A 22,440-nucleotide genomic window follows, 5' to 3' on the forward strand; every position below is an offset into this window, starting at 1 on the left:
CTTATTGACCCTTTGTATATCTTTGAAAAAATGTCTATTCAGATCCTTTGTCCATTTTAAATTTGGTTCTTTATTATTTGGAATGCTAGAAGAGTTCTTTACATATTCTGGATACTAGATCCTTATATGACTTGAAAATATTTTTCCCATCCTGTGTCTTGTCTTTCCACTTTTTTGATAGTGTTCCCCCTGCCCTTTTAAAAAGCAAAGTATAGTTGATTTACAATATTATATTAGTTCCACGTATACAACATAGTGATTCATAATTTTTTAAATAAATGATAGTGTCCTTTGATGCACAAAAGTTTTTAATTTTGAAGTTCAGTTTGTCTATATTTTCTTTGAATATTTGTGCTTTTGGTATAATATCTTAAGAAACCATTGGCTAATCCAAGGTTACGCAGATTTACACCTTACCTACTCCTAAGAGTTTTAGCTTTTTTAGGTTTGATCAGCTTTGAGTTAATTTTTATATATGGTGTGTGGACACAAGATGACGTTAAGGAAAATGAAGGATATTTGAGTTTTTCCCCTTCTTTTGAGGTTTACATGGGGTACAACTCTGCTACCTCTGTGTAATGTGGAAATAGAGATTAGTGAGGGAGAAAAAATTTTCCTTGATGGCATTCTCCAGTACTGGTAATAGTTCATTGACTATGGAAAATTCAAGTCAAACATTTTTCAACTGAATGGACTAATTAATCTAATCCAACAACCTTTTTTTTTTTTTTTTTTTTAGGTTCTTGGGATAGTTTAAATGTGTGAAGAGATAATACATAGTTGCATGAGTGTCCATAAGCAGTAATTTTTGTCTATACAGAATGGTGTGTATGTTTCCATAGTATCTTGTACTTCTCCATAATGACTTGTACTACTACTTTTTTTTATTGGAGTAAAATTGCTTTACAATGTTGTATTAGTTTTTGCTGTACAATGAAGTGAATCAGCTATATGTATACCTATATCCCCCCTCTTGGACCTCCCTCCCACCCCACCATCCCACCCATCTAGGTCGTTAACAGAGCATGGAGCTGAGCTCGCTGTGCTCTACAGCAGGTTCCCACTAGCTATCTATTTTACACTTGGTAATGTATTTATGTCAAACCTAATCTCCCAATTCATCCCACCCTCCACTTCCAACCCTGTGTCCACATGTCTGTTCTCTATGTCTGCATCTCTATTCCTGCCCTACAAATAGGTTCATCTGTACCATTTTTCTAGATTCCACATATATACGTTAATATACGATATTTGTTTTTCTCCTTCTGGCTTACTTCACTCTGTATGACAGACTCTAGGTCCATCTACATCTCTACAAATGACCCAGTTTCATTTCTTTTTATGGCTGAGTAATATTCCATTGTATATATGTACCACATCTTCTTTATCCATTCATCTGTTGTTGGACATTTAGGTTGTTTCCATGTCCTGGCTATTGTAAGTAGTGCTGCAGTGGACATTGGGGTACGTATAGCTTCTATAATTATAAGTGTTTACAGAAAACCCTTGTGTGTTCTCTTTACTGTGCTAAATAGAGCATATAGCAAGTATGTAATAAAAAGATGCTGAAAGAATGAAGAAGGGATGAAATTTCCATGAGGGGTTTCTAATGTGTTATCAAAGAACGTTTTAGGATTTTTTCCATAAAGGAAGACAAAGATTACTGTAGGGCTAATGCCTTTGCTATAAGTAGTAGTTGTTTGTTTAAACTTCTTTCTGTTTCCATGATGAAGTAAATTTTTATTCTTTATTGGTTGAAAATGTGAGGAATTATGGAAGTTAAGAAGTAAATTTCCAGAGTTAGATTATATAAAATTAGGGTAGTTTGACACACTTAAAATATTATTTATTCCAGGACCTACTTAATATTGGTATATTTGATTTCAAATGTTTCTTCTGTTTTTGTTTTCTTTTTTCCCCTGTTATTATGAGTATTATTTGCTAATGTACGGTTGTTGTAAGTGAATTCCAGGCAGTCTTTGATTTTAGACTTTGTGTTACCTGTGATAGTTCACACCTGATAGCAGAATGCTATAGGCCTTATTTGCTAAATGCTTGTGTTTTTTGTTATAAGATATTGGCAAAACTTGTAAAGTAAGATAGAAATGAAGTATATGTCTTTCATAGGCTATAATGAACTGGATGTTGACCTTGATTGGCTTCTTTCTACTACCTACTTCACCTATGCCCTTTTTGTCCTAGTCTTAGGGCTCTGTGGTGAATTGCTTATGGAAATCCAAATTAATTTTTTTTGAATGTGTAATGTAGATAAATCTTAATTCATTTGTGTACCTACAGACTGAAGAGTTTATTTTGTGTGACTTTGTATTTCTTGGAGAAGACCTGAGTGGAAAAAAGAGAATTATAAGAGCAAATCTTTTTTTAAAATTTCATGTTATTTTAGTAAAATTATCTAGGAAACTGTATTAAAATCTTTTACTTGTTCTATGAGCAAGAATATGGGGTGAAAGTTCTGAGATTGAGTTCTGTTGAATTGAACAGTGCTGGCAAAACCCCTGGTTAGAAGCATTAAATGGGGTGCTGAGGAAAAGTGATCAAGGCCTAGAAAGTAATGTAAAAATGAATGGCACTTAATCGTTACTCTAAAAGGAACATGAGATCTGATGTTGAAAATGTGTAAACAAATAATTGTAATAATTGAGATAAATGCGTAATATTATTTACATAAAGTATCAAAGTAGGGGCTGGAGTAATTTTGAAGGAGTTAATGACAGCTTTGTAGAGGAGGTAACAAGAATTTTAAGAATGAACAGTGATTTGCCAGATGGACAAAGGGATTCCTCCTAAATAGGTTAGCACATTTAGGGACACAGAGGCAAGAAAGCATTTTGATGTGTTTGGGGAAAACTTTAAGTAGTGCTGTATGGTGGAATGTAAAGTGTTAATGAGAGTAAGAGGGAGATGAGGTTGGAGAGAGAGCCCTTAAATGTCTTGTAAGGACAGGAGTTATCTTGATAGACTCTGGTCTCTCCTCCCCAGATCCTGATTTTAGGATCCCCTTTCCTCCCATTTATTAGCTGCTTTCCTAGCTTTAGATTCCAGTGTTATGGAACTGGAGGAACTGCTTTCCTTTTTCCTGGTAATTTGTGGCAGAGTTATTGAAAGGGAAGGAAGATAGGAATCTACAATCCTGTTGCCTTTTGTGCAGGGGGCTAGATGAGCTTTGGCACCTGAAGTTGTACTTCTGAATGTTGTTATACATGGTGGTTTGGCTCACTGAGTAAATAAAATCAGGTACACTGATCTCATGGCTTTTGTGGGCTTGGATGCAAGTGAAGTGTTTTTGAGTTCCAAATTTATGAATGAACTTAAACACAAACTATCTTATCATCTGACGATGGTCAGCGTGAAGAGGAAAAGTTTGATAAGATTCTTGGGGGCATGTTTGATTTATGTGGTTTAACAATTGATATCAATTTATTTACAAAGGATACATTAATTATTAGTTTCTTTAGGTTTTTAAAGCCTGATTTCTACCAAACAAGACTTTATTAGTCTAGTGGAAATTAATATACTCATTAGCAATTGCATATTGAGTGTCTATTATATAAACAAGTTACCATGTTGAGATTATTGAGAAATCTAAAACTGAAATTGCTGATCATGTCCTCAGTCTAGTAAGGAAGATGACATATACAGATAGTTGTATTACCAGGCAGTGTGAGATAAGCTCAGATCAGACGTCATTGAAAATTAGAGGAGAGAGAGAGATAACTGCTTTCGATGAGGGGGAGAAATGGACCTTAAATGATAATTAGGGAGGAGCAGTAGGCATTTCAGCTGGAGGAAAGAGCATTGAGCAAACATTTGTAGGTAGGAAAGCTGGAACTGTGCTTGGGGAACAAAGCAATCTGTTTAACTTGAGATGGTAAATGGGGTGCTTTGAGGCCAGAGGAAGGACAGGTTAGGCGTAAGGAGAGAGATAGTTGGAGCAATTGTCTGAGGTGAGATTGTGGAGGGAGTATGGATTTTAATCATATGACCTTTAGATATATCTCATCTCCTGGTAGCTTTTGGCTGCTGTAGGTAAAGTTGAACCATAGTTAGAGCTGATTTTCAAAGTTGCACTATGTTTTCTGCTGCCAGTGTTAAAATAGGGAAGGCAAGAAGTTTTGCTGATCTTGAAGCTGAGAATGAGATTTTATATCTCATATTAACTTGGTTATAGACTGTATTAATAGTGGCAATATCTAAGGCTTTGGGGATTTCTGAGTATATAGATTGCACAGGAATGAATTATTGAAGAAGTCTTCTAAACAGTAATAATATATTCCTAATTTTGATCTGAAGATAGAGATTTTATTAAAGTTTAAGGAAACTCAGTCTTCAGTGTTGCACAAAATCTGATCAGATCAGTTTTTTTTTAAGGACACAACCTGCGTGATGGGGATAATAACTCAGATTTAAAGAATCCTTTCTGTCTTAAGCACTTGACATGCATGAACACAGTTAATCTTCATAAAAAAACCTATTGAATATGTAGTCTTATTAGCTCTATTATACAGATACATAAAGGAAACATTATTAATAAAAGGAAATAGAGAATAAATTTAGCACTTAAATGGCAATGAAGAACCTTGAGTGGAAGTCAGGCAATCTGGGGAATCTCTTAGCTCACAGAGAACTTTTAGGGAATGGGATATAGTTAGGAGAAAGCCTTTCTTTGAGAAATATAATTTCTGTAAATATGTAAGATTACATTTGGAAACAGCAACTTCTTATGCTTCTTATGCTTTTAGAGGAATAAGCCTGAACTGGAATGTGGTGTGCTGGCCCCAGCTCCATATGACCTTAGGAAAATCCCTTACTCACTTAAATTGCTTATTTTCTAAATTGCCTCCCTGCTCTGTTGTTCTGTGATGCTGTATTTGTGCCCCTTTAGCTTTTTTGTTCTTGGCTTGGTGCTTTGGAAACTAAGATTAAGGATGGTTTCTTTATGAGCTTTTGCTTCATTCTCCATTAATTAGAGTAGCTCACCTACCAATATATCATCTTTCCTTGAAAAACAATTTTAACTTAAATATTTTACTGTCATTGGGAGGGAGGGGTAGCATTGTTTTCTGTGACTTTGTTTTAGGAGAAAATGGCCAACAAAAATGTGAATTTTCTTCTATCTTATTAAAAATATGTGAATTATGTAAAATATTAACATACTTGATAATAAAATACTTCCTATTAGCCTTTCCAACCATGTTTCAAATGCTTTCTTTTCTGAATTTTTCACTTAAGTCAGCCAGGTTGACCACAGGATGTTTATCTTCCTTTCATGTTTGCCCCCTTGGGGCACTTACGTTTGAGTTGGATTTGGTGAGGGAGAACAGGACCCTTCTCCCCTCTTCCCCCTTCCCTGGTTGGTCAGATGAGCCATATCTGTCAAGCCTTCAGTAGCAGTTGTAATCAAATTGCTCCTCTATCCCTCTGCAGAGGCTTTCTTTTTTCTGTTTTCTTTTTCGTCGTCGTCTTTTTCTTTCTTTCTTTTTTTTTTTAACTCAGAGCATCTTGAGCCTGTTTATTTCTCCTGAAAACAGGGACTGTTTTGTCTCGGTATCCCCAATACCCAGAATATAATGAATGCCTGGTGCATAATTATATCTTAGTAAATATTTAATAAATCTTTGATGAAGATAATGGACTTAATATACTGGGCTGGTTAATGAACTATTTAGTCAACAGTTTTTTGTTTTATTTTTTAAATGTGAATTTCCTGGACAGAATCTTTATTGCAAATATTCAGATATGATCTTGGTCTTTAGCTAGTTGGTTCACCTGATAAGTTCATAGTGTTCATGCTAGGATTATGAATTTGATACCTGAAAAGCGGTGATGGTGGTGGTCCCTTAACTACTGCCACAGACTAAATGATGTACACTGGTGATTATCTTGCTTTTGTTGGCTGTTGGTTATAATGGGAGATCAGTTGACTGTATATAATGGAGCATCACTAATCCATCCCCTTGTGTTCATTTGCACAGTAATTTAAAATTATTTGGTTAAGTGATGAATTTGTGAATTAAAGCCTTATACCTTATTTTTATCACTTATTTTATTTCATAGAACCATAGAAATTAAGCGTTATTTTTGTTTCAAAGATTATTTATTTGTTGGGGAGACTGTTTCTTGAATTATATGTATACTATGGATATTTATTGTGGATGGGGGTTGCATATGTCTACTTATTAAGGCTGGAACTTGTAATAGACCAACACTGCATCCGTTTTTCCAAGTATAGCTGCCTACTCTTTTTTGGCCTGCAACCTTTTGTGTTCTTAGGGCCACCACTAAGAGAAGATGAGGGAATTCCCTGGCGGTCCAGGTTTAGGACTCCACGCTCTCACTGGTGAGGGCCCGGATTCAGTCAGGGAGCTAAAATCCCACAAGCCGTTCAGTGCAGCCAAAAAAAAAAAAAAAAAAGTTTTACTTGCAGGTACATGTATGTGTAGTTAGTTTTCAGTTAACTTGTCAAATACAGTGTGAGCTGTCTTTCTTTTTGGCAGTCTTTTTACCTTTTTTAACTTTAAGTAAGTAACTTATTGATATCATTTAGAATAATCTTTAGTTGTATACAATATGAATTATACCTAGGAAACTTGTTTTAATATGTGTTGGTATCTTTTTTAACTGCTAAGTTTGTCTTCAGGTAGCATTTTTGGGGAGGGAGGGGCAAGATTTTGGAAATGTGTAGCATTTATATTAGGTGAGTAGAAAACAAAACATCTCACTAATTGCAGTTACTAGCTTTATTTCAGATGAGATGTTGTGGGGAAATGGGTCTAGTTTTGATTTATAAGGCCAGTGTGAAGATTAATTGGTATAAATACCAATTAATTGAATGGATTCAATTGAATGGATTGCTCAATTCAATTCAATTGAATGAAATTGAATGGATTGCTCTACAGTGAATTTGTTTTTAAGAACTGCATATCCAAGAGGGTTACAGGATAGCTGCGTTTGATCTCTTGGTATGAAACTCAAGGAGGCAAGATCTGGTTTGTTCTTTACATGATCACGTTGTCTTCAGTTTTCAGATCTGGAAGATATAACCACATTATCCTTATTCCCATTTGTACATTTCTTTTTAGAAGTAACACCAGCTTTTCAATGACTGAGAAGTTAAGGTTTAGCAGGCAGTATTTCCTTTTTTATTTTTCTTTTCTCAGCATTAACTTTTGTAACTTTTCACAGAACTATGTAATTGTGTATTAGTTATCAGGTTTGGAATTTGTGTTAGGTATTAATTCAGTATGAGATTTTAGACATGGTATGGTATAAACCCTCCTTTATTTTTTATTTATTTATGTATTTATTTTTGCGGTACACGGGCCTCTCGCTGTTGTGGCCTCTCTTGCTGCAGAGCACAGGCTCCGGATGCGCAGGCTCAGCCGCCATGGCTCATGGGCCCAGCTGCTCCGTGGCATGTGGGATCTTCCCAGACCGGGGCACGAACCCGTGTCCCCTGCATCGGCAGGCGGACTCTCAACCACTGTGCCCACCAGGGAAGCCCAACCCTCCTTTATTTTTGTTCTTCATATTCTTGCAAAATGTTTTGAATTGGCAACCTAGAGTGGACCAAGGCATTATTTGCAGGTGATTTCTGTAGCACATCCCAGAAACACTGCATAAACATAGCTGAGTGGCAGTAAACAACAACCATAAGTACTGACTTAAAAATCAGTTACAGAAAAAGAAATTAGTTACAGAGTTACAACTGGCAGCTAAGTTAGAAAGCTATTGATATTTATAAAGCAGCTGAGGAGGCTGAGACACTCCTTGCTTAACTGCTGGGAGAAAGCTGTTTCTTCCGATCAGGAGCTGGAAAACTTTTTAAGACAAGCTTAAGCTGCTTCCTGTCCTTGGGCTTGTAGACTTAACCTAGAAGTGCCTTTTCTTTGACTTTCTTCATCAGAGTTAGGTTTTCCTAACTTAGCCAGTGACCAACCAGAAGGTATGGTAGTTTTTGAGGCCCTTTTAAACATAGTTTACCTCTTCTCCTATTACTTAGAAGTGGGAATGATAACATCTCTGGCAGATGACTGGAAAACTGCCTTATGTGTTCCTCTCATGTAAAATCATGTAAGCCCTACTCACCTAAAATCTGGTGAGTTGACTTTGTTTTGTAATATTCTTGGCTTTTTAAACCTTGCTTATAAATTAAGGCTTGCAGTTTCTGAGTCACTTGGAGATGGGGATGCCAAAACTCTTTAAACCCATTCCTTGTGAACTTTAGTTGAATGATATGGTTCCTTCCTTACACCCTGTCAACTTCAGTTTATTGTAGTCAGAATGAAAACGAGGATGCTAATGAGCAGAATATACTATACTAGTTAAGAGGTGGTTACTGTCTGTACTAGTAATTAGATTTGTGAGGGCTAAAAAGAAATGTGTGAATTTTAGAATAATTAGAGAAGGTGAAGACAAGACTCGAACCATGTGAAATGAAGAGAGAGAGAATTGAGAGGAAAATATGTATATATCTTCATCCATTCCTCTAGTGGAAAATACTCTTAAAGACTCTAATTCCAGCACAGCTACTAGTTTGTGTTACTTTAGGTAGGCAAGGTAAGCAAGTATTTAAATCTTTACAATGGAAATAACAAAGCATCCCTTGCCTTGTCACAAGGCTATTGTAATACAAAATCAAAAGACTAAGGATGTGAAAGAACTTTGTTATAAAGTATGAAGAAATCCCTATGTATAAAGATTTTGCCCCTCTTACAATCCATTGCGAGTAACTGGTTAACACTTCTCAGTGGAAGAAGTTGGGCTTTATAAACATTCTGAAGAAGGTTTTGCAGATGTCCTTGAGTTTGAGGTGGTTTCATAGTACTGTATTGGAAAAGTGATAGAGGAATATAGTCTACTAAAATGAGGGAAAACTCACCAGTAAAATATGATACTAAGTAAACTGAATGATATCTAATATTTAATCGTGCTTTAAAGTTTGTAAAGTACTCTAAATATGTTGTCTTACAGTTTATATTGTTGTGAAAATTAATTACTGCTATCCCTGTTTTTAAAATGGCGAAATTGAAACGGAGTGGCTAATTAACATGCTTGAAGTCATAATGGTAAAATAGTGAATCTAGAATTTGGTTCTGGATCCTTTGGTTATTCTGATGTCACTTCATCCTGTTACAGTACAGTCCTAGCACATGGAAGTGGATTCAGCCATGCATGGGAGTGTTGGAAGGAGAGCCTAGAGCAGAATTTTAGCGATTGGTGGAATTAGCATCCCCATCATTACTGTTCGATGCATTTTGGAAATGAATAGCACTTAGGATAGACTGTCAAATAAGTGGAGTCAGAGAAGAGCTCTAATAGGGAGAAATGAACTTTAAAGGAATAGAAAGAACTAAAAACAGACGTTCCTTCTCCTCACTGGCCAATCCCAGTCATTCTGGAAGGTATCCAATATAGCAGGGTCCTCCTGGTCTAGCAGGACGCCGGCGGCACAGCAGGAAGTGAGTGGTGGAAGAGCAAGCAAAGCTTCATCTGCCGCTCCCCATCACTCGCATTACCGCCTGAACCATCCACCCCCCCACCCCCCCACACCCCCGCCTTCAGTGGGAAAAATTGTCTTTTGGCAAGGATTGTAGCCTAAAAATAGTAGTCTTCAAAGTAGTAGCATTTTAGTTGGGTAGAAGGCTACTTGGGGAGCCTTTGTCACTGCAGCAAAAGGGAAATTGGTGTAAGGGTGGTATTGTAAATTGAAGGGAGAAAGGTGGTTAAATTTTCCCTGCTACTTGTCTGGACCATTTAAGATTTGTGTTACCTTACCATAACAAATCAAGTGAAAGATACATTCTTTCAAATTTGAGGAACTCTTCAGATATCCATCCACAGACAGAATGTGGATTTTGAAAATATATGTGATATTATCTATCTACCTAAATATAGATACTTACATGAAAGAATCAACTGTTTTTCTTAGTCTTTTATTATTAGTGTTATTGAAGTTGGTACATAAAAGCAGAACTAAATTAAAACCCACTGTAAGTACTATGTACAATATATGTTGTGTTAAATTGATTGTTTCCAAATTCTGTAGCAGCAGAGATCTGTTTATCAAAATGTCTTGTATTGAGAAATACTTAAAGCCTATATTTAGGGGAAATAAATCCGTAACTAACTGTGTAGAATAAGTTGTGATCCTGTCAACTTTTAACAGAAGAGCTAATCGGTTGATGACTTTTAAACAGCTCAAATAACTTTATTTTAGAATTTAAATAAATGTACCAAATTCCTTCCCTATTCTCCTGCATAGTTCTGAAAAAGTGTTGTTTTCAGATCAACAAACAATTTTTAATGGCCAAAGCTTGGATTTTTAGATTCAAACTGGTGTTTTTTTCTTTAATATTATTGCATAATTTACATGGAATTTTTAAGTTAAAAAAAGTAATATCTTCAATTTTGACATCTTATAAAGCAGATTTTTATCTCAGAAGCTATTACGCCTTTCAAGAAAGTCATTTGTCATGAAAATTTCAGCTTTTTTTTCTTTTATGCTGAGAAATAGGCTAACATGGGTTATAGTGAATTTTATAAGAACAGTTGTATGGTTACGAAATGTGTGAGAATGGAGATCTTTTGGCTGAAATACTCTGAGTGATTATTTTTTCCTTTAGAAACTTAAAGGCTCAAGTTTAAACTTACTAGGAAAAATACTTTGGCTTTAGTTTATTGGGATTTGTTAATAATATATTGATTACTCACATTTTTCACTTAGCATTATTTCAAAATTTAAAGCCATGTAGGTGGGTTATTGTTTGGTGCTTACTATTTTTGGTTATATCTGTCATTACTGTTTACATCAGTTTGAAAAAAGGTTTTCAGAAATGGCATTCACTTTGTTACCCACTAGCTTTGAGGGGTCTCTTGATGCCTACTTCGTGAACTGTAGTAGATGGCTGGTACCATTTTGACTCACTGAAGGTGAACGTATTGCTTTGATTTAATTGTGAAATGTGTGAATAAATGAGATTTCCACTGTCTCTACTTAACTACATAAAACTAGAGGCTTTGCAGAATCAACAAGATTGCTGTTCAGCATAACTTTGGTTTGGTAAGGGTGAAGCACACATAGGTGATGTAGAATGAATGGAATGCCTCCGTACTTCCCTACTATGTGGAAGATGGTAATTAATCATGGTGGTCAGTTCCATAGGCCTCCAAGCCACTGGTGACACCCTACCATTGTTGCTGTTAATTTTTAGAAGTCTGTTTATGCAAGACTCCTGATTATCATGTATAAATAGCAACCTCCCCCAAGCACCTGCCCCATTCTTCTTAAGGCCTAACAAATCCTTAGCACTTCTCACCATCTGACATGTTTTTGTTCATTTGTTTATTGATTGTCTCTCCCACTAGTATATAAGCTTCATGATGGCAGGAACTTTGTCCACTATTGTATATTTCTAACTCGTCAGACTATTTGGCATATTATAGTATGCAGTGAGTATTGTAGAAGAAATGGGATTTCTGTTTGTTTGTACTGAAGTTTGCAAAGTTGTGGGAAGATGGAATATAAAGATTCCATTGTTCTAATTGCATTGGGGACATGAAATTTGTGCTTTCTGGGTGAGTAGACTTTGGCACAGAGGCTAACTGCAATTTGTTATTCCCTCTGTCTAGGCAGATTTAAACTCTTAAGAGAAGCCATTAAAATTCTTTTGGATTCCTACTTTTTAGACGTGGGGTTGGCTGTTACTGAATAACATTAACCTAGCTATGGGGAGGACTTTTTGTCTCTTATTCTCTCTTCTTCCCTCTGGATCTTAGAGTGGAGAAATGGACTTTTGTTTCACCTATAACTCTACAAGTATTTATACCATCATATCAACACATGTACAAGGAATCATGCCACACGTTGTGGAAGATAAAAGGAAACAAAAGATTCCTGAATTTATTTTAAAAAAGCAAAGAATGAATCTTGATCACTTAAAACAAAAATGGTGGGACAGTCAGGTAACAGTTAAGATTATGTTCCTGTTTTTTAAGCAGAAGATATTTTTGGACATAGAGGTGAAAATTTCTAGTATTTCCAGTTCCCCAGAGAAGAAACTTGAGAATCATTTGCCTAGAGGTTTTTGTTGGGGATGAGAGGACAAAATAGAATGGTATAGCCCTCAGAGAAAGAAAAATGCAAAATATACTAGGAGTAGATGGTGATTGTCTATTAATTCCGTAGCTACATGTAGACTTTCATTAGGTCACTTATAACTAGAGTGACATATGGTTTATATTCCAAACTGGGTCACTTTCAAGCGTGAAAGTATATGCTATCTGAAGTATATGCTATCTGAATGGAACACTGGGACAACAGGTGTAAACCAGGACTGTTCCAGGAAAATCAGGGCACTGATCGCCCCTTACTAATAACATACTTTCCTACAGACTTAGTCCCAGTTCTTTGAACCTCTCCACATAATTTTTTTCTCCTTTAGAGAACTCTGATCTGCACTCATAGAATCTCAAGCTTTGGTTCCTTTTTCCTGGTCTCAGTGGAATGAAAAGAATTCGTTCCATATTTTCTGGAGCCCTGGACTGTTCTGGTTTACAGCATTGGTGGAGGTAAGTACAGAACTTGTAATGTATTGTTAGTTGACCTTTTATTTTGCTTAGGAAATCAGGTTTTGTGTGTTTCTGATCCAGTGTTCGATTGTTTTTGAGAATCCTGGTTATATCTCCTTAACTGGGCTGATGAACTATTACTAAGTTCCTAGAATGTAGTACAAAGAGAATTTGTAATTTTGGCATTTACTCTTAAATTACTCAATCTGTACTTTGTTTTCTTTTCTACAGGTGGGATTGTAATTCTGAAACTTCAGATCTTCAAAGAAGGGAAGGAGAATGCCTTGTGCTTGTACCATAGACATGTGATTTTTTTTTTTTAAGTTGGAACACTGTAATGTTTTTATTTTGTTTAAATAAATTTAAATAAATTTTTTATTCTTATATTAAGCGATGTGTTTTTATTCTATTAAGTAACTTTTTATTGTTACCTTACATTATCTGGTAAATTAAACATTAATACAGAAGTAATAGTTACCCCTGAGGTAGTGCTTACCAAAATGTGATTCTCCTCACCTCTAAGATCTTATTTGGAATCTGGGTTGGGACTAAACTTGTCTAGGTTTGGAAATTACGTGGAATCCTAAGCAGTCTCAAAATTAAGGGGTCTGTTTATAGGTAAGCTTGAACCCTTGTCTGGTCTTGCCAGTCCTGTTGTTTCTCTGTACAGTCTCCCATCTAGTGGTAGGAATGCAGAATACACCACAACACTGTGGAGAAAGCTTTAGGTTTTCAGACTTTTTCATATTAAGAATGCTTTTACATAGTAGGCTAAAACATTTTGGTAGTGGCAGGGGGTGGAAAACGACCATTTCACTTGAGAAAGAAGGTAGTGGCAGTGAATTCTGAGAGTATTCCAGGAGTATATGTTTCTCTGTGTAGTGCTTTCATGACTTAAACTTTCTTCTGCTCTTGTTGTAAGACTTTTATGTATGACAGATTGCGATGAATAAATAATAATAGATAATTTTAAGAGACAGGTTGAGCTGATTTGAAGAAGATGCTTGGTGTGTGATTAAAATTTTACGGCAACTACGTGATGATTCCATTAACTAAAACAATTTATTTTGAACTTTTAAAATTAAAGTATGGACGACTCAGCAAACTTGGCTTGTGTTAATCTGTGACAGAAGAGCTAAATTTCAGTGAAATATTAATGTAGAGTACCTTAGGGTTGGCTTTGTTTACCTAGTTCCATCTGAATTCTTTCTTCTCTTAGGAATTCCCTTTTTTTTTTTTTTTTTTTTGTGGTACGTGGGCCTCTCACTGTTGTGGCCCCTCCCGTTGCGGAGCACAGGCTCTGGACGCGCAGGCTCAGCGGCCATGGCTCACGGGCCCAGCCGCTTCGCGGCATGTGGGATCTTCCCGGACCAGGGCACGAACCCGCGTCCCCTGCATCGGCAGGCGGACTCTCAACCACTGCGCCACCAGGGAAGCCCAGGAATTCCGTTTTTAGTTCTTCTTCTTTCTTCTGCTACAGATGTAAAGGAGGTCAATCCTTTCTCTTCTATTGGTTTTTAAAGTGTTCTGAAGGCACTGAACACTTCCTAAATCTGTTGTTTTAATTCCTCTTAGTAAAAAAATTGATTTCTTTTGGTGGCCTCCATAAGCACCTGAAATTAGCACTGATGGAGGTGTTGTCAGGTTAATATCTTCTTCAAAAAAACTTTGTTTAAAATAAACAAAACTAGGTAATGAGAGAATTTGTGAAGATTTATAGCAGCTTTTCTGTTGAATAGTTTCTAAGGGGGAAAAAAACCTCTCCTTTTACATGGTGATTAAAAAAAAAACAGTTAAAGAAAAACTTACCGCTCAATAACCAGGTTAAAAATAACTATACTATCATACTATTAATATAACTATACTAATATATGATTATCAAATTGTAGAGTTATCTTTACATTTCTTAGTTTTCACGTGTGAATTCTTAGTCCATTCATTTTGCAGAAAACACGGTGACAGAAATAGCATATCTAGTTGTGCTAACAGATTGATTTTTCCTACAGCTGCAACTTGTTTCTTTTTAGTAAGATGGGAGTTTGCCTTACTTTCTTTATGGGTTCTGGAGATTCCTCAAGACTCACCTACCATGGTGAGAGATTGAGCTTGTATTCAAAATATTGGCCTACCTCTGCAAGAGTGGCTGCCGAATTTCCAGCTGTTACACCATGCAACGCTTGTACTTTTACCACCTCTTCCTCATATTCTTGAGGAAATAAAGGGACATGTCAGTGCTGTCCTTTCAACCATTGATCATAATATGCTCCAAAGGGTCTGGAATGAATTACAGTACAGGATTGGTGTTGGCTGTGTGACATGAGAGGTGCTTACTGAAATTTGTGAAATTATGGAAATAACAGTGATATAGTTCTGTTACATATTGGTTTTAACTACATGTTCATATATAACTTAATTGCTGAGTAATTTTGAAAGTGTTCAGTTCTTTTTGCATCATCCCATATTTGGGCAAATACACTATATATCAGAAAATATAGTATATCTATGATTTTAAAAAATGGAATCTTACTCTGCATTGTTCTTTAACATTTTTTTTTTAAAATAAATCTATCTATCTATTTATTTATTTTTGGCCACGTTGGGTTTTGTTACTGTGCACGGGCTTTCTCTAGTTGAGGCAAGTTGTGGCTACACTTTGTTGCGGTGCGCGGGCTTCTCCTTGCGGTGGCTTCTCTTGTTGCAGAGCACAGGCTCTAGGCGCGGGGTCTTCAGTAGTTGTGGCATGCAGGCTTAGTTGATCTGCGGCATGTGGGATCTTCCTGGGCCAGGGCTCGAACCCGTGTCCCCTGCATTGGCAGGCGGATTCTTAACCACTGTGCCAACAGGGAAGTCCCTTTAACATGGTTTTGATATAATATACTGTGAGCGTTTTCCCCACTCAGCTTTTCTTGCCATGTATTTGTTGGCCTCATAGTATTTCACTGTCAGACTGCTGCCATTTAATGAGCTATTGCTCCATTATTGGATGTGCCCACCCACATTGTGATTTAGGTATCCTAGCATCATAGTACTTTTATCAAAGCCTTTTAGATACCTTTGTCATTTCTTTTTAGTACTTTGGATGCTCCTTTCTCTCCTCTTTTCAAATTAATTCAATCCTTATTACTTGTACTGAGCATTCTATATTTTGTGTCTTTCCCTAGTTTTAATTTTAACATCCAACTAAAATGTTGGTTAGATTTATTCCTTAAGGTATAAATCAGTCTGTGAAGACTGTATTTTTGAGTGAATTCTAATGGAAGTTATGTTAAAGTGTAACATGTTTCTCACAGAGGATCCCACAAACTTTAAAGATAAAATTATAACAGTTACATCTTAATTTGGACCGTGTTTTGTGACCCCTTACACAAAAAATTGAATGGAGTAAGGTATAAGACTGTTCATTTTGTTTCCCAGACATCTTTTGGCTGAGGTCTGATTTCAGCTTGCATGTTTTCTAAATACTTTCACACTTTTGCTAAGTGAAAAAAATTGTGCCAATACTTTATAGCAAAAGTTCAGAAACTGTTTTCTTTATCCTCTAGTTACTGGATATTTGGTGAATATTTTTTCTTTTTATTTGTACTCCTACCCAGGAAAAATTTCAGAGATCTGATCAGTGAAGGAACATTTGATGAACCACTTAATTTGCCTTCCAAACTGAGTGTCTCCAGTTTTCTGGATGGTTGACGAAATCAGTCTTATGTTACTAAAATCACTTATGAAAGCAGTTGCAAAAAGAGTATCTTTCGAAGTGACCCTTTTGAAAGAGACAATGATATGTGGCTAAATGATTTTATATATATATATATATATATATATATATATAATTTTTTTTATCTTAAAGACAAGTTTTAGGCAAGCTCATTTATTAGAAAATCTACCTGGGTGTCAGCATAGTTTTGATATAGCCTAGAGAGTGCCTGTTTAGATGGGAACTTGAGGCCTCTACATTCTGCTAATGGTGCATGCCACTGGCTGGATTGCCTGACTTGCTGTGGAAGTCAGCCCCAAGTCCTGTAAGTTTCTAAAGTTGGTGAACTTTGCCTGGGGAGGTCTATACAGATGTGTGGCACGTTCTATGAATACGGCTGTAAGATTAATGAAACCATCTGGTAACTAGTTACTTCCGAAGTTTTGTACTTTGCTGAACATTTTCCCTTGAATACAAAATTTTTTTTTTGCATTTCACTACTTTTTCTGTTTTTTTGTTTTTAGTTAGCTAGAAATTTAGAACTTGCATTAAATTGGCTGGTTGGGTATTCACTTCGTATATGTTTCCAAGCACCCTTATCTTTTACAAAAATTCTATTAATAAATCTGTTATATTTAGTAGTGAGCTCCTGTGACCTTACCTATGGGTAAGCACCTAACCTGTGTTAATACAATTAACATTTATTTTATCTACCCCAGACCTTGTTTGTTGGAGAGGCATATTAAATAATAAAAGTGAGAACATTTTTTTAATATAGTAGGGATTGATTCTTTCTGCTGTCTCTGTATGGAAAAATGCTCTTCATTTCCATAGTGGGCCTGTTTTCTCCCTGCCCTTAAATACTAGAAATCCTCATGAATTCTCACCTACCTAAAGCAGAGAATCTATATGCCATATAGTAGTTACTTTTTGAGTGTAGGGTTTAGGATTTGTTACTAATGTAATATTAAAGAAGGTTTTACAGTTTTTAATATTCTTAAGGTAAATAGCTAAAAAAAAAAATATGAGTTTCTAGTTTGGAAGCCTTTTGATTGGTAAAGGAGGTTTAATACCAAGTTTGTGCTTTTTAAGAAATGAAATCTGGATTGAGAATGAGAAAAGCAGTAGCTATCAAGATTTCCATGATGTGCTTGACTTTTGTTTGAAACAATTTGCTTTTGGTTAGAGGTGGGGAAAACATCTTCCTTCCTGAGTTGTTGGAGGTCAGATTTAAAAGCATTTTCAGGTTACTACTATAGTAGAAACATTGTTCAGAGGAAAAGTTACCCCTGGAGAAAATGACTGGTTGAGTTAAAGTACTATGGGGAAGTGTGTTCTGCAGAGTTTGTATAACCGTGCAGTATTTTTTCTCCCAGTAATGTTTGTATATCTTTGGTTTTGCTTTTGGTCTACTCTGAATTCATGCATGAACTCATCTCATTTTTCCTGTTTTATGTGAAGTGTTACATTTTAGTTTCTGGAGTTTTCCTTCAGTTTTTATGTGGTCATTTCTAAAGCATACTATATAGTTTTCATAGCATTACGATAAACCGTTATTTGTTAGATCCTCTTTAACTTGAAATTGAAAATTTTCACATGCGATGGGCTCAGGTTTGTTTTTCAACTTTTTGGGAACAGCAGGTTGTGCAGAGAGTTGTGGATCGTTGGTTTAGTCTACGTAAAAAAAAAACCATTTTGGATGGTCCTGTTACGACTGTCCTTGTGCATACTAAAATAAGTGTATTTATTCAAAAAGTATGGGTGACCACTGTATGTGTTGCACTATTCTAGGCCTTTGGGGATACAGCAGAGAACGTAATAGAGCCCTACCTACATGGAATTTATACTTTAATTGGGAGAGAAAGACATTAAACAAATTAAAATGAGTTAGGTGATGATAAGTGCTTTGGAGAGAAATAAAGCAGAGTAAGAGGGTATAGTGAGGGTATGGAGGTAGAGGAGTGCCCTTAAGGCTTTATTACTTTTTATAAATATTGAGAGATGTTCTTCTGATGGATGGCATTTGAGCAAAGATCTATAGTAATAAAGCCAGGGAGTAAGAGAAGTGTGGATATCTGGGAGAAGAGTATTCTAGGCACAAGGAACAGAAGTACTGAGCTCCTGAGGTAAGGGTACTTGACTCATGGGAGGTATTGCAAAGGAGACATTAGTGTAACTGAAGCAAAGCGCTGCAGAGAGGAGAGCTGATCACAAAGGGAACATAGCATAGATAGAATATATATATTCTAATATATAAAATACTGTAGTTGTTGAAACTGAAATCTATACTTTTGGCTTCATTTAGGATCAGGCTCTATCTGACTAATCTAGCAGTTTACTTACCTCCCTGATTAAGAGTATGGAAATTACTAACAAAAGTGTTTGCAGGTTCCTTCTAAAATCTCTCATTGTAGAAGAAGAGAATGATGTGGAAGTAAATAATGAAAATGTAGAATTATGTACCAGCTTTAGTGTCTGTTTGGTGAGTACCTTAGTCTGTGGAGGAGAAGATTTCACAAAGGAAAAGACGTCATTCATTTTGAAGAATGAGCAAGAATGGAAGGATTCGGTTGTGTAACAGCAAAAGGTAACATTACAGAACGCTGGAAGGTGGTTCTGTGTTGGAAGCTAAGGTTCAAGAAGGAGGATATGGACAAAGATGAAATGTATGCCAATCCTGTAAGCATTTGGGACATCATTGAGGTTAGGCAGTGACAGTCAGTGTTGTGTTATAGGTCAGTTTATGGCCAGTTTAGAGAATGTTTGGAAGTGTGGTGTGGGTAAGACCCCAAATTAGGTATCGTTAGAAGTGAAGAGACCAGTCAGTCCAGCATTTTCTCAGTGGGGACAGTTTTGGGTGGGGTAATTTTTAATTGTGGAGTGTTAATTGTGCATTGCATGACAGTCTCCCTCATCCTTGACATTAAGTGCCAGTAAAACTCAGAGAGTGTGATAATCACTCTCCCCAATTTCTGAATGCTCCCGGAAGTGGTGACCTCTAGTTAAGGAAAAATGGGATCCGAACTCTGGCTTTGGCAGTGATAATGGGATGGAGAGGAGAAGGTGGGATTGCTAGAGGTTTAAGAGACTTGGTTACCTATTGGCTCTAGGGAGTGTTTATAAACACACACACACAGGTAGGAGCACCTTTGGGCAAGTATTGCGACAAGAAATTTTGTGACAGATTCAATTTTGGAAACTAAAATAAGATTCTGAGGAGTAAAATGACTATTGATGTCATTGTGAGAAAGTAACTGTTATATTTAAGAACTGAATAGCTTATCAAGATAGTTTCTAGAAGGATATAGAAAAATATATAAGGATAAATCCATGGGAAAAAAGGAAGCTAGAAATATAACTTCTTATAAAGTTCAGAACTTGACCACTGTGCTTGAAGTTTTAAAGGATTCAGAATGAGCAAGACATGGATAGGCCTTGCCCCCAGTAAATTATATTTTGAGAGAGAGACAGAAAATTTATCTTCGGGAATAAGGCAAGTACAGTATATTCAGTACCATAGGACTGATATAAAGTACTATTCAAGAAGTTTTCAGAGAAGGCAGAGGTCAAATTATAAAATACCAGAAGTGAAATATCAGAAGCTGAGCCATACAAACCAAGTTGAATGTACTATTTAATTTTTGTTGCAGGTAGTCTCAATTGTGAAAACCTTGTGTCGTTCTCCTGTTCCATGGGCATTCTGTTTGACTGTTTTGTGCTTTGTTCTTCAGGCATTGTGGGCCAGGGTAACTGCTTCTCTAAAATGCATTTGCTTATCAAATGTTACTTTGTATAGTAATTAGACCTGTTAGAACAAACATTTTTGAAAGATTATAAGCAGATAAACGGTCATAGTTAACATTGATGTTTCTTACTAGCAATCACGGCCAAGTTAGGTCGCTTGAATTCATATTTAATCATTAGGTACTAAAGGTTAAAAGTGGACAAAACTGCTGATGAAGCACAGATAACTAATTTTTTCCCCTTTATGGTAGTTATAATGGAGGTATTTATACACTTTGTTTTATGCATACTTTAAAAATAAAACAACTCATTTCTTGGTCTTCCTCTTCATTAAGTCTCTAAATTGGACCATATTTTGTATTTTCTTCATTGAATTTGCCAGTAATATCTCTGAAGCAGATTGGAGGTGAAACTCTGAGGTATATTAACTTTTTTTTTCAGTTTTGGTGCTAAAACAATTGTGTATTAGATGATTTTATGGTAATGCTTTCCAATTATTTATATTTTAAAATATAAAATTAGAACTTACATTATTTTAACTGTTCAGAGTAATAATCAAGTAGAATTCCTGGATCACTTCTTTGGAAATTTATTGCATTGAGAAACTTTCAGTTCATTTTCAGTTTTGTTTGTCAGTGTTAGCTAGTTGATATCAAGTGAAAACTGAGCTAACTCAGTAGAACTGAAGGGAGAAAAGAATGAGAATTATTTTATTTAAACAAACTGAGAATCCTATCCACTCACAGACCACATATCTGCTCTTTCTATTAGTGCAAACACAGCATTCTAGGGGGGGATATTAATAAAGTGTTTGAACTTCAGCTTGTTTATGCTTCCATATGTATGAATTTTTAAAGTTCTTTTTTAAATGTAGGGATGTATAATATTGGTATTGTAACTAAAGGTTTGTGAGTAGTAAGAGAACTGAAAGTGTTACTCAAGGCCTTGAAACAGTTCCTTTTGAGATACATAAAATACTTAAGGATGAAAGGAATTTGATTTACTTTCTGGTATTACTGATCAATTGTGTGATATTAATCAATGTGCTGTTTACTTCTCAGGTAGAAGTACTGTCTCAATTGTTCTCTTGAGAGATTTTTAACAACTTCTGCAAACTGTCCATTGTTGCTCCACTCTTTTTAGATCTTTACCCTATTAGTATGCAGATCTAGCATTAAAAATAAATGAAAGCCAGAGTAAATTAATCTTTTTTTTTTTTATTGCAGACTTAATTCAGTGCACAAATGAGATGAATGTGAACATCCCGCAGTTGGCAGACAGTTTATTTGAAAGAACTACTAACAGTAGTTGGGTGGTGGTCTTCAAATCTCTCATTACAACTCATCATTTGATGGTGTATGGAAATGAGGTAAGCAGTATTTTTAGTTAACAAGTATACTGGGGAGTTGACTGATTCAGCTTGTTTCTCTCACTGACACTTCAGAAATGGCTATAGCAACTGAATAATATAGGTAAAAAGGGCAAGGTGCTTATACAGAAATATAACTGTAGACCCTACACTTTGAGGAAAGATGGCCTTTAAGTCAGAAAGCAGAAAATGGGTCAGAGCACAGGGCACTTTCAGTAATGGGATCAGGAAGCAAAGATTAATGCCTAGAGATGGGTTCTATAAGCATCACTGATTTTTTGCAGGCCTTTGTGTATAGATTGTATGTTCGTCTATTTTCATTTACTTTTTTATCGTAGCCCAATCAGATTTCTGTCTGATCTGATGTAGTTGTCTATAGACGCTCTTTGCCTAGTTCAAGGCTGTGATATTAAGGACTAAGATGGCATTTTGCTGAGGAGACTGACTGAAGAACGCCTTCTTCAGCAAAGAGTTGTGTCTAAAGCCTTTGTTTCCCAAAAAAGGGTAACAGATAAGATGCATGAGCTTTTGCAATTAACTGTTTGGAGAGAATCATCTTGTTTTCCATGATAGCTAATTTTTGAGTTCTTACCTTAGGTGATTTTCCCAGCCTAGCATACTTACTTGTAAAATTGTGTCAAAAGGAGTATTTTAAATTGTGTTAAAAGAAAATTTGAATGGAACTAGATAAATCTGGTACCTTGGTATGTGCCTTAGAAAAATGCAGACCACTGGTTGCTGGGAGATAGCTCCCATAGAGGTGGGGAGGGACTTTATTCATTTGTATCAGATTTATAAACATGACTTTCTGACATCATCACTTTACTCATTATTTTGGGTTTTTCAGTCATGAGACTCTGCTGTTATCTTTTTTTTTTTTTTGCGGTACGCGGGCCTCACTGTTGTGGCCTCTCCCGTTGCGGAGCACAGGCTCTGGACGCGCAGGCTCAGCGGCCATGGCCCATGGGCCCAGCTGCTCCGTGGCATGTGGGATCTTCCTGGACCGGGGCACGAACCTGTGTCCCCTTGCATCGGCAGGCGGACTCTC

The 22,440-nt window shown here is 36.2% G+C and overlaps 1 protein-coding gene across 10 annotated transcripts in view; it reads left to right on the forward strand.

Annotated features, from left to right (window-relative positions):
* The window catches only part of PICALM (phosphatidylinositol binding clathrin assembly protein), a 107,688-nt gene that overhangs the window by 10,905 nt on the left and 74,343 nt on the right, over positions 1-22,440 (forward strand). For all 10 annotated transcript variants that reach the window (XM_060018154.1, XM_060018145.1, XM_060018144.1 and 7 more), the window contains exon 2: positions 21,250-21,392. In XM_060018154.1, coding sequence (XP_059874137.1) covers positions 21,250-21,392 — 143 coding nt within the window. The remainder of the gene's footprint in view (positions 1-21,249; positions 21,393-22,440) is intronic.

Source organism: Delphinus delphis, chromosome 8 (genome assembly GCF_949987515.2).
Source record: "Delphinus delphis chromosome 8, mDelDel1.2, whole genome shotgun sequence".
In the NCBI taxonomy this organism is placed as follows: domain Eukaryota; kingdom Metazoa; phylum Chordata; class Mammalia; order Artiodactyla; family Delphinidae; genus Delphinus; species Delphinus delphis.